This window comes from Ranitomeya variabilis, chromosome 3 (assembly GCF_051348905.1).
Source record: "Ranitomeya variabilis isolate aRanVar5 chromosome 3, aRanVar5.hap1, whole genome shotgun sequence".
Classification (NCBI taxonomy): domain Eukaryota; kingdom Metazoa; phylum Chordata; class Amphibia; order Anura; family Dendrobatidae; genus Ranitomeya; species Ranitomeya variabilis.
The window spans coordinates 335,217,545-335,230,160 of record NC_135234.1 but is presented as its reverse complement, the minus strand read 5'-3'; the positions used below and the strand labels follow the sequence as shown (position 1 = coordinate 335,230,160).

At 46.6% G+C, this 12,616-nt stretch overlaps 1 protein-coding gene across 1 annotated transcript in view; it reads left to right on the top strand.

Annotated features, from left to right (window-relative positions):
- The window catches only part of ZMYM4 (zinc finger MYM-type containing 4), a 165,460-nt gene that overhangs the window by 139,084 nt on the left and 13,760 nt on the right, over positions 1–12,616 (top strand). Inside the window, 2 exon segments of the mRNA XM_077295805.1 lie at positions 91–339; positions 9,175–9,301. Of these exon segments, the coding sequence (XP_077151920.1) occupies positions 91–339; positions 9,175–9,301 (376 nt within the window).

Sequence of the window (12,616 nt, the reverse complement as noted above, 5' to 3'; positions counted from 1 at the left end):
AAACAGTTGGCATAAATTTGTCACATAGTACGTTCTAAATGTATTTTTACAGCATGCTTGCTTTATCTGACTTGTACAACTCTATTCTAGGTTATATGTTTTCGAGAATTGAGGAGGAACATTTATGGGAGTGCAAACAGCTTGGTGCCTACTCACCTATTATCCTTCTCAATACCCTGCTTTTCTTCACCACCAAATTCTTCCAGCTGAAGACCATGGCTGAGCACCAGCAACTTTCTTTTGCCTATGTCATGAGACGTACAAAGACTCTAAAATACAACACCAAGACCACATATCTGCGTTTCATGCCTCCTTTCTCGAAGTCAGAACCGGAGCATGGTGAGTTTCTTTATTTAGTACAATATTAGTGCATGGAGGTCTGTTTCTTTGTACTGAGTGCAATTATTTCAAGATGCATAACTCAATAAGAATTAGAAGAAAATCCAGATTATTCACTAGCAGTAGAACTGCAGACACTTTAATAATAAAAAAGTCTCTTTCCCAGTACAGAAATATCAAACCTTGCAATTCCCCGTATGACCTGATTCAGACATCTCATGTTGATTGCATTTAGGCTATGGTTTATGTTGCAGTAAGTATAGTATGAGTAGGATGGAATCTGCAACACAATCCAAGTAATCCTTCTCTGTTTGTTTTTTCATGCATCTTTTCACACGTTTACTGCAGATTGTTTTGCACATAATCCATAGCATCTAAGCAGAACCGTAGAGGTCTCACTTTATATGCTGATCCTCATAAATAACAATAACCCATATAACAAGTCTTCATTGATCAAAACTTAATCTGGACCATTTGTAGAACAGAATCACTAGCCCTGTCATTTTATCAGTCATTTCTTGTAGTCTTAGTACCATCACACTTAAATGCTGCGTGTGATAAATTAACCCTTTGCTGGTCCTTGTGTCAGAAGCCTGTGTATACACATGACAGATAGCAGTGAGGCTGTTACATTATAGCATTTTTATCAGTGATCTGTACATGGAGCCAGAAGGGAACATATTCATAGTGGGATATATTTATCAAGCAAAATGTGCCAAGAAAAATGTCTTTAATGATTTGCATAATATTTGTTATGTTTTACACACTTATGTGCCTTGTCTGACAACAGACATTGCTTTGCTGAAAAGAAGTATGGTTTGCCAGAATAGAGTTATCGTCTAACATACAACGCCACGTCAAAATTGTGGCACAAGTAAGCGAACTAATAGGTTTGGGTAAAGATAAAATGTGCCAGATTTTGAAAACTGCATAAACAACAATGATCAATGTGGTGCATTGTAAGATTGTCTAGTCAATGATTCAACTCTCCAAATAGACCGTATTTGAAATAAAATCATAAAAATATTCAAAAAACATATATTCATAATTATAGTGGCTAGAGGCATGTCAGTATTAGTCTCCGCATTAATATTCAATTTGTAGAAAGTGGGTTACTACATTAAACAACCAGCATAAGTGTACAAAGTTTCCAGAAAAACACAAGTCATGGAAATATAAAATCAAATACAATTTTATTGCACAAAAAATGTTAAAAAACATGGACCATATCATAAATAATGCATGTTAGAGGATTCAGAAAGGGAAAGAAAATCAAGTGTAAGAAAAGGAGGTGGGAAATCAAATCTGACCACTGGTAACAGTAGAGGTTTATTGTGCAATGTTAAGTCAGAAAATACTGATCAAATTCAACAGTACATGTAGACTATAAATAACTATCGTTAAAGTTGGTCAGTCCATATAGAAGCAAATGCAGTATATTGCTTACCCATGGTGAAATCAGCAAACCATAAACGTTACCACAACCGCCCCATAGCGCATTTCACAGTTTTGCTTTCTCAAGGGGAGTGTGTAAAACATACCTTATATACTCGAGTATAAGCCGACCCCCCTAATTTTCCCACCAAAAAAACTGGGAAAACTTAATGACTCGAGTATAAACCTAGGCTGGAAAATGCAGCAGCTACCGGTAAATTTAAAAAATAAAAATGGGTACCAATAAAAGTAAAATTAATTGAGATATCAGTAGGTTAAGTGTTTTTAAATATCCATATTGAATCAGGAGCCCCATATAATGCTCCATACAGTTCATGATGGGCCCCATAAGATGCTCCATATTAAAATATGCCCCATATAATGCTGCACAAAGGTAAATAATGGCCCCATAAGATGCTCCATAGACACATTTGCCCCATACAGTACTGCATAAAGGTTAATAAGGGCCCCATAAGATGCTCCATAGAGACATTTGCCCCATATAATGCTGCACAAATGTTGATTATGGCCCCATAAGATGCTCCATAGAGATATTTGCCCCATATAGTGCTGCACAAACGTTGATTATGGCCCCATAAGATGCTCCATAAAGATATTTGCCCCACATAGTGCTGCACAAATGTTGAATATGGCCCCATAAGATGCTCCATAGAGATATTTGCCCCATATAGTGCTGCACAAATGTTGAATATGGCCCCATAAGATGCTCCATAGAGATATTTGCCCCATATGCTGTTGCTGCGATTAAAAAAAAAAAGACATACTCACCTCTCATCGCTCAGGCCTTCAGCACTTGCAATACTCACAGGTCCACGTTCCGGGGCCGCAGTGTCTTCCGCATCCTCTGCACTGACGCTCAGGCAGAGGGCGCGGACTAACCACGTCATCGCGCCCTCTGACCTGAGCGTCACTGCAGAGGACGCGGAAGACGGAGCGGCACCCGGAACGCGGACAGGTGAATATCGCACAGTGCTCCCCCTACTGTAATGAGCGGTACCCTGTGACCGCTCAACGCTGGAAGAAGCTGTCTAAGACCGGAGATGTAGGGACCTCGCCAGGAGCAGGTGAGTATGTCACAGCCGCCGCTCCCCCTCCCCCGCCGACCCCCAGGGACAATGACTCGAGTATAAGCCAAGAGCCTAAAAAACTGGGCTGAAAATCTCGGCTTATACTCGAGTATATATGGTAAATACGAAAAGCATAAAAATTGTTTAGTGAAAATAATCCACCCCCATAGCTGAAAAAAAATGCAGTTTGTGCCCATATGCACAAATTTTAGAAATTCTTCACAACACAAACACATTTTGCTCAGGCACTGGGTCAAATTTCCGGATTCAGAATATTGATTGTCTATCCTTACCATAGGGCATCAATATCCAGTTGATGTGTGTGAAAGGACTGCAGTTCTCAGTGAGTGCAGCAGTTTGTACAGTGTGCTGTGCTGAGCTATTGCAACATTGTCCTTGTCACGGATCCCTACTCCGTGGTGTAACTAATTCGTCACGTGCCCGCTCTCAGCACGTGACTTGGGTTTTGCCTGCAAGGGTTAATAATAATAATCTTTATTTATATAGCGCCAACATATTCCGCAGCGCTTTACAGTTTAACAGCTTCAAACACAACAGTCATAAGTAACAATGTTAATACAATAATTAAAGCAACACAAGATGACCCTGCTCGTGAGAGCTTACAATCTACAATGAGGTGGGGAGATACAAAGTACAGGTGTGTATTTACAATGAAGTATTTACAATGATGGTCCAGCCATCTTCAGGGAGTGGGGGATAGATGGAAGTAGTGAATGGGCTACACACAAACAAAATAACGGATTAGGGAACATGATAGGCCGCTCTGAACAAATGTGTTTTGAGGGAGCGCCTAAAACTATGCAAATTGTGGATGGTCCTAATTTGTTGGGGTAGAGCATTCCAGAGGATTGGCGCAGCACAGGAGAAGTCTTGGAGTCGGGAGTGGGAGTTACGAATTAGTGCAGAGGTTAGTCTAAAGTCATTTGCAGAGCGCAGAGGTCGGTTAGGCCGATAGACAGAAATGAGGGAGGAGATGTAAGGGGGTGCCGCACTGTGGAGAGCTTTGTGGGTGAGAACAAGTACTTTGAATTGTATCCTGTAATGAACCCTGTAATGAATCCTGGGCAGCCAGTGTAATGACTGGCGAAGAGCGGACGCGTTTGAGTAATGATTAGCTAGATAGACAACCCTGGCTGCTGCATTAAGGATAGACTGGAGAGGGGAGAGTCGAGTGAGGGGGATGCCAATTAATAGAGCGTTGCAGTAGTCCAGGTGGGAGTGGATCAGGGCGACAGTGAGGGTTTTTGTTTCTATAGTGAGAAAAGGGTGGATTCTAGAGATGTTCTTTAGGTGTAAGCGGCATGAGCGGGCAAGAGATTGTATATGGGATGTGAAGGAGAGATCGGAGTCAAACATAACACCCAGACAGCGCGCCTGCTGCGGGGGTGTTATTATGGGGTCACCCAGGGAGAGGGAAACGTCAGGTTTAGGGAGGTTAGTAGATGGTGGGAGCAGAAGAAGTTCAGTTTTGAAGAGGTTGAGTTTCAGATAGAGAGCAGACATGATGTTGGAGACTGCAGACAGACAGTCAGTGGCGTTCTGTAGTACAGAGGGAGTAAGGTCAGGGGATGATATGTATAGTTGTGTGTCGTCGGCATAAAGATGGTACTGAAAACCAAATCTGCTGATGGTCTGTCCAATTAGGGCCGTGTAGAGGGAGAAGAGAAGGGGGCCAAGGACTGAGCCCTGGGGTACCCCGACACTGAGAGGAAGAGGAGATTAAGTGGAGCCAGAGAACAGAACACTGAAGGAGCGGTCAGAAAGATAGGAGGAGAACCAGGAGAGAGCAGTGTCCTTAATGCCAAGTGACTGGAGCCTAGAGAGTAAGAGAGGGTGGTCAACAGTGTCGAAAGCTGCAGAAAGATCGAGAAGAATGAGCAGAGAGTGGTCACCGTTACATTTTGCTGTCAGAAGGTCGTTGGTCACTTTGATGAGTGCAGTTTCTGTCGAGTGTAGGGGGCGGAAGCCGGACTGTGAAGGGTCTAGGAGGGAGTGAATGGAGAGGTAACAGGTAAGGCGGGAGTAGACTAGGTGCTCCAGGAGTTTAGAGATGAAGGGGAGGTTGGAGACTGGTCTGTAGTTATTTGTGCAGGATGGGTCGAGGGCGCGTCTCTTTAGTAACGGAGTAATGATAGTGTTTGAAGGAGGATGGGAAAATGCCTGAGGAGAGGGAGACATTAAAGATTGTAGTTAGGTGAGTAGTGACGACTGGAGAGAGAGAATGGAGGAGATGAGAGGGAATGGGGTCGGGAGTGCATGTAGTCGGACGAGAAGAAGAGAGGAGCCTGGAGACTTCTTCTTCTGTGATGGGATCAAATGCGGAGAGTGAGCCAGGGGAGATGCAGGGAGGGATGGGAGTCACTGAACTTAATGATTGGGAGCGGATTTCCTGACGGATATTGTCTATTTTCTCTATAAAGTGGGAGGCCAGGTCATCAGCACAAATGTCTGTGATAGGGGCTTGAGATTTTGGCTTGAGGGAGTGAAAGGTGTCAAAAAGTTTCTTGGGGTTGTTGGATAGTGAGGAGATCAGAGTGGTGAAGTAGGTCTGTTTGGCGATGTGAAGGGCAGAGTTCTAGGTTTTTAACATAAATTTGAAGTGTATGAAGTCTTCTAGTGTGCGTTTTTTCCTCCATAAGCGTTCAGCACTCCTAGAGCATCGCTGGAGAATTCGGGTTTGCGATGTGAGCCAGGGCTGTTTTACTCTGTGCTTGGAGGTTCTGAGGGTGAGGGGAGCTACTTGGTCTAGGGTGCTTCTAAGAGTGTCATTGTAGTGATGTACTGCCAGATCAGGACAGGGAAAAGAGGAGATTGGGGACAGTGATGAGTGTAAGGAGTCTGAAAGTGTATGAGGGTTATTGGCTTGTAGATTTCTGACTGAATGGTAGGTAGGAGGGTGCTGGGGTGAGCGAGGATTTGTGAGCATGAAGGAGAGAATGTTGTGGTCAGAGAGGGGAAGCGGTGAGTTATTTAGGTAGGAGATTGAACACAGCAGGACAAAGACCAGGTCAAGGGTGTTACCGTCCTTGTGTGTCTCAGAGGTTGAGAGCTGTGAGAGGCCAAGTGAAGTGGTGAGTGAAAGAAGCTTGGATGCAGATGTAGAAGTGGGGCTGTTAATGGGGATGTTGAAGTCTCCCAGGATAAGGGTTGGGAGTTCTGATGACATGAAGTGCGGCAGCCAGGCAGAGAAATGGTCCAGGAAGTGGGTGGGTGAGCCTGGGGGCCGGTATATGACCGCTTATCTGAGGGAGAGGGGACGGAAGAGCCTGATGGTGTGGACCTCAAAAGAAGGGAATGAGAGTGATGGAGTTGGTGGGATGACCTGGAAGGTGCATTGTGGGGAGAGGAGTATGCCGACTCCACCACCCAGGTCTGTTTGTGGGTCTCGGGGCAGGGGAGACCGTGTCAGAATCCTGGATCCAGGTTTCAATGAGGGCCAATAGATTTAGAGAGTTGTTCAGAAAGTAGTTGTGCAGGAAAGGAAGCTTGTTACATATAGACCGTGGATTCAAAAAAAACACCATTAGAGGAAAAACCTCCACTATACTAAACAAAACAAAAAAACACCAGAACACAGGCAGAGATGCTTACCTGTTCAAGGCCTCCAACAATTGCACTAACCAGGGTGCACCAGGCCCAAGTAGAGACAGCAAATACACAGGTGCAAATAATACTAATGCAGCCAACCTACAATCAGGAATTGGCCGCTTGGAGCACCCGTGCAAAAAAATAGTCTGTATGTGGCATGTTCACACAGGAATGCAAAGTATATGGTGCAAAGCCTATTAATGACGCCATATGTATAGCGGGCTAACCATGATGCATCCTGTGTGAACAGAGGCCACAGTGTACAGAGCCATCTAGGGCCCAGTCGCACCCTGGAAAAATATACAGTGCACCAGAAACATAACAATGTATGCAAGGTATTGGTTGATATTATGGCCACTATATTTAAGCTGCCAACCCACGTCAAGGGTCCTTGTATCTTGGCAGTCCTAATCTAAAAAAACACCATTAGAGGAAAAACCTCCACTATACTAAACAAAAAAAAACACCAGAACACAGGCAGAGATGCTTACCTGTTCAAGGCCTCCAACAATTGCACTAACCAGGGTGCACCAGGCCCAAGTAGAGACAGCAAATACACAGGTGCAAATAATACTAATGCAGCCAACCTACAATCAGGAGTTGGCCGCTTGGAGCACCCGTGCAAAAAATAGTCTGTATGTGGCATGTTCACACAGGAATGCAAAGTATATGGTGCAAAGCCTATTAATGACGCCATATGTATAGCGGGCTAACCATGATGCATCCTGTGTGAACAGAGGCCACAGTGTACAGAGCCATCTAGGGCCCAGTCGCACCCTAGAAAAATATACAGTGCACCAAAAACATAACAATGTATGCAAGGTATTGGTTGATATTATGGCCACAATATTTAAGCTGCCAACCCACGTCAAGGGTCCTTGTATCTTGGCAGTCCTAATCTAAAAAAACACCATTAGAGGAAAAACCTCCACTATACTAAACAAAAAAAACACCAGAACACAGGCAGAGATGCTTACCTGTTCAAGGCCTCCAACAATTGCACTAACCAGGGTGCACCAGGCCCAAGTAGAGACAGCAAATATTATTATTTGCACCTGTGTATTTGCTGTCTCTACTTGGGCCTGGTGCACCCTGGTTAGTGCAATTGTTGGAGGCCTTGAACAGGTAAGCATCTCTGCCTGTGTTCTGGTGTTTTTTTAGACCGTTGATTCCAAAGGGCACAATTAAAAGAAGGAGATGAGGGAGTGCAAGTAATATTAATAAGGTTAGAATGGTTTTGATGTGAGGTAGGGTAGCAGTTGAGGTTGTTGGATGGTGGACCAGGGTTGGGGGAGATGTCTCCTGAAATCAGTAGGAGTAGGAAGATAAAAAGCAAGAAGTTTTTGGAATTGTAAGAAGTTTTTTTGTGCAGTGTGTTTTGGCAAGACGGGCTGAGGTTTTTCAGGAAGGTGAGAAGTGCATGGGAGCTGTACATGGGAGAGGGAAGGAGTGAGGAGCTGATGTATATGAGTTGTGAAGGAGGGGGGATTGGGCGGTGGATGTGGATAGCAAGGGAACACAGGAGGATAGGAATAAAGCACATGGATAGAGGGGAGAGCAGAGTGTGGGTTAGGATACTTTCACACTAGTCCGTCGGTACGGGCTGTCGCAAATCGTCGGCCCGACGGACAGTGTGTTAATGTAGCACAACGGGGGCAGCGGATGCAGTTTTACAACGCATCCGCTGCCCCATTGTGAGTTCTGGGAAGGAGTGGGCGGAGTTTCGGCCGTGCATGCGCGGTCAAAAATGGCGGACACGACGCGCAAAAAAAGTTACATGGAACAATTTTTTGTGCCGACGGTCCGCCAAAACACGACGCATCCGTCGCACGGCAATCTGTCGCAATGCGTCGCTAGTGCAAGTCTTTGGAGAAAAAAACGCATCCTGCGGGCAACTTTGCAGGATGCGTTTTTTCTCTAAAACGACGCAGTGCACCGGCAGCAAACAACGCTAGTGTGAAAGTAGCCTTACCTGACTCCTGCCCAGACTAACTGCCATGGAATAACTGCTATAACTTGATGCTTAACTAATGCGATGCTTTGCTGAATGCGTGCGAGCCTACACATGCGTGCACCCCTAAGAATGAATCTAAGTTTATAGGCCCCCAGTGCAGGGAGATGACAGCGGGATTATGGGATCGTGTTAGGGTACTGTCACACTCTGCAACTTTCCAACGATCACGACCAGCGATACGACCTGGCCGTGATCGTTGGAAAGTCGTTGTGTGGTCGCTGGGGAGCTGTCACACAGACCGCTCTCCAGCGACCAACGATGCCGAAGGCCCCGGGTAACCAGGGTAAACATCGGGTTACTAAGCGCAGGGCCGCGCTTAGTAACCCGATGTTTACCCTGGTTACCAGCGTAAAAGTAAAAAAAAAAAAACAGTACATACTCACATTCCGGTGTCCGTCAGGTCCCTTGCAGTCTGCTTCCCGCTCTGACTGAGTGCCGCCGTAAAGTGAAAGCAGATCACAGCGGTGACATCACCGCTGTGCTCTGCTCTTACATTCCGGCCGGCAGTCAGTGATTATAGCACCAGCCTTTCTATGATAACACCAGTCTTTGGTTTTGTAAGGTATGCCCCTTTTCTGCTTATTTTAATGTATTACTGGATCTAGATGAAAAAAAGCCAAGCCCAAAATGAATTTTATAAGAAAATTATTCCAGAACAAGGTATAAATAAATATTTTAAATGTTTTACAGAGAAAGTATTAGGGAAGAGGAAGAGATCAGAAGATGAAGATGGACAATTTGTAATGGAAATGGCTGAAAACACAGACAACCCACTCAGGTGCCCAGTTAGACTGTACGAATTTTACTTGTCCAAATGGTAAGTGTCTTATTTGTAATACATGAACTACTCCTGTGTACTAATCACTTTAGATCCAACAACGCTATCATCTTAAAGCAAATGTGTTACTTTCGTTTTGGGGGGGCAGCATATTACAATTACAGGACCGTTCTCCTACTAGCCGAAATGACAACAGAAAACTTATTATCTTATGAAATTAGCATTTTTAGACATATAATATAAGAATATAATAAAGTGCAATTGACTTGTTTTTTCTATTTTCTGTCATTCTCTTGCTAAGAGAGGATATATTTTACATATAGTGTACAGCTTGTTTCCAAGGAGCTCTTGCATTAGAGTCTGGTCAATTGTGCACAGTAGTCACACTCCAGGAGAGTAGTTACCGTATATACTCGAGTATAAGCAGAGATTGTCAGCCCATTTTTTGGGGCTGAAAGTCCCCCTCTCGGCTTATACTCTAGTCATACCTAGTGGTCGGCAGGGGAGGGGGAGTGGGGGCTGCCTAATTATACTCACCTGCTCCTGGCGCGGTCCCTGCACATCCCTGGCTTCCCCGGCGCCGGCAGCTTCTTCCTGTAGTGAGCGGGCACATGGTACCGCTCATTACAGTAATGAATATGTGGCTCCACCTCCCATAGGGGTGGAGCCGCATATTAATTACTGTAATGAGCGGTAACGGTGACAGCTCACTACAGGAAGAAGCTGCGGGGAAGCAGGGACTGCACCGCGCCAGGAGCAGGTGAGTATAATGGAGAGCGCAGCGCTGCGCGATATTCACCTGCTCCCCGTTCTGGCGCCGCTTCTACAGCGACGCTGAGATCAGAGGGCGCGGTGACGTGGTTAGTGCGCGCCCTCTGCCTGAACTGTGCAGGAGACGCTGAAGATGGAGGGGAGCTGGAACGAGGAGCAGGTGACTATTGAAAGTGCCGGGGGCCTGAGCGACGGAGAGGTGAGTATGTGATTTTTTAATTTTTTTATCGCAGCAACAGCAAATGGGGCAAGTGTCTGTATGGAGCATCTTATGGGGCCATAACGTTTGTGCAGGATTATATGGGGGTCATAACGTTTGTGCAGCAATATATGGGGAAAATATCTTTATGGAGCATCTTATGGGGCCATAATCAACATTTGTGCAGCATTATATTGGGCAAATATGTCTATGAAGCATCTTATGGGGCCATTATTAACCTTTATGCAGGATTATATGGGGCATATTTTAATATGGAGCATCTTATGGGGTCATCATGAACTGTATGGAGCATTATATGGGGCTCCTGATTCAATATGGGTATTCAAAAACACTTAACCTACTGATGTCTCAATTAATTTCTCCTTCGCCTCATTGGGGGACACAGGACTGTGGGTGTATGCTTCTGCCGCCAGGAGGCTGACACTAAGTAAACGTGAAAAAAAGTTAGCTCCTCCTCCGTCGTATACACCCTGACACTGGCTACCAGAGAATCCAGTTTCATGCTTAGTGTCTCAAGGAGACACACCTCTGGGTCCCGGATCCTTTGGACCCTTTTTCTTTTCATCACTACATCTATGGATTGAAGGGGCGACGGACCCTTTTGAGGGTCCGATCTCCCCAAACCAACAACGGGCAAGCACGTGCGAGTTTCTCCATGTATCCTTTCCCGCGACGAGGGATCCCTCACCGGACTTGGCCCTGACCACCCTGAGGTATTTAGACCCTAGGCTGTACAGGTGCCCTTAGATGTCCGTGTGACCCCCCTGATTCCTACACCTCTGCTCCGCTGCGGTGATAGATTGGGTGATGGACGGTCCCTCTCCTTATCGTGGGCAGATAATGGAGCTAGGGTTCCTGCACTGTCTTTTGCCTCCCCCCGCTGGATATACGCTGGAGGTACTCAGCCTGCAATATGGGGGGAGGGGCAGAAAGGGGAGCTCCTGACAAGGCGCACAATGCATCTTTAGATGCTGATTTACCTGGCGCTGCGGGTTCCTCTGGGCGACTTTGTGCATTAATAGCGACGCCGCAGTTCCCGGGGTTCCGGTGCTCTGCGGCGGTACGGTGGCGGTTCTCGGAGTGCTGCCGGCGCCACGGCAGTGCGGTGCCTCCAGCGCCGCTTCGGTTCTGTGCGGCCGGCGCTGCGGTGGTATGGTGCGGCCGGCGCTGCGGCCTTCCAGAGGCTTCAGGCTTGTTTCCCAGTCTCAGGCCCTGGATATAGCTTTTTACGGATCACTATGTCTAGAAGGGTTAAAACTCACACGGTCCTATATACTGATTGTGTAGCTTGTCGCGCTGCATTTCCGCACGCCCAGAGTAATCGTCTCTGTGAGGCCTGCGACTCTGAACGCGCCCAGGAGCCCCCCCCCCCCTGCCAGCTCCCCAGCAATCTCTCCGGCTCCTGCCCCTCAAGCAGAGGCTGGGGCAGTTCCGCCAAAATGGGTTACGTCCTTGTCGCAATCCATGGCGTCCCTAACTGAAGCAATCAAATCCCTTCAGACCCCGGCAGTCAGGGCCAGCAGTCCTTCTGTCTCGGAGAGGGCCTCGGGGTCTCAGGAGCCTTTGGCCTGCAGGGGCCGCGCCCGCACTAGACAGACGCGTGGAAAACGGATTCGCACAGCGTCGCACAGGCCCTCAGGTGCTTCTGCATCCTGGAGCTCCGTGTCACGTTCTCCTTCCCCAGCAGAGAGCGGGGAAGTTGAGACAGACTATGAGTCAGAGGAGTCCCTTAATTTTGAGAATCCTGGGTTTCAGGAGTCTGTAGATAGCCTGATTGAGGCTGTCAATCAGTCCCTGGGGATAGTGGCCAAGCTCGCCTTATCCTCGGATCACAAAGTCTCATTTAAGCGGGCCAAACGGGCCCATAGGGTTTTTCCTCTCACCCTGAGTTTGAGGACCTGATTCGGCGTAACCGGGAGCACCCGGACAAGTGATTTTCGGGGCAAAAAGCCTTGAAGGTTAGGTACCCCTTTGCTACTGAGCTTTGTAGTAAATGGGCAGAAAATCCTTCTGTAGATCCTCCGGTGTCCCGTTTAGCCTCTAACAAGTTGCTATCTCTCCCTAATGGCTCGTCGATTAAGGACCCTACGGATCGTCTTATAGAGAGCTTGGCTCGTTCCGTTTTTGAGGCTTCAAGTTCGGCACTTTTCCCTCCTTTTGCGGCAACTTGGGTTGCTAAGGCTATGATGTCTTGGTCAGAGTCTTTAACAAAGGCTCTTCAAGAAGGTGATTTGTCAGCAGAGTTGGCGGAAATGTCATCTCAATGCATCCTTAGATGCTGCAGACTGTGCCTCTTCGGCTGTGGCTAACGCTATTGCTATTAGAAGGGCTCTCTGGTTAAGAACATGGCGGGCAGACTCTAC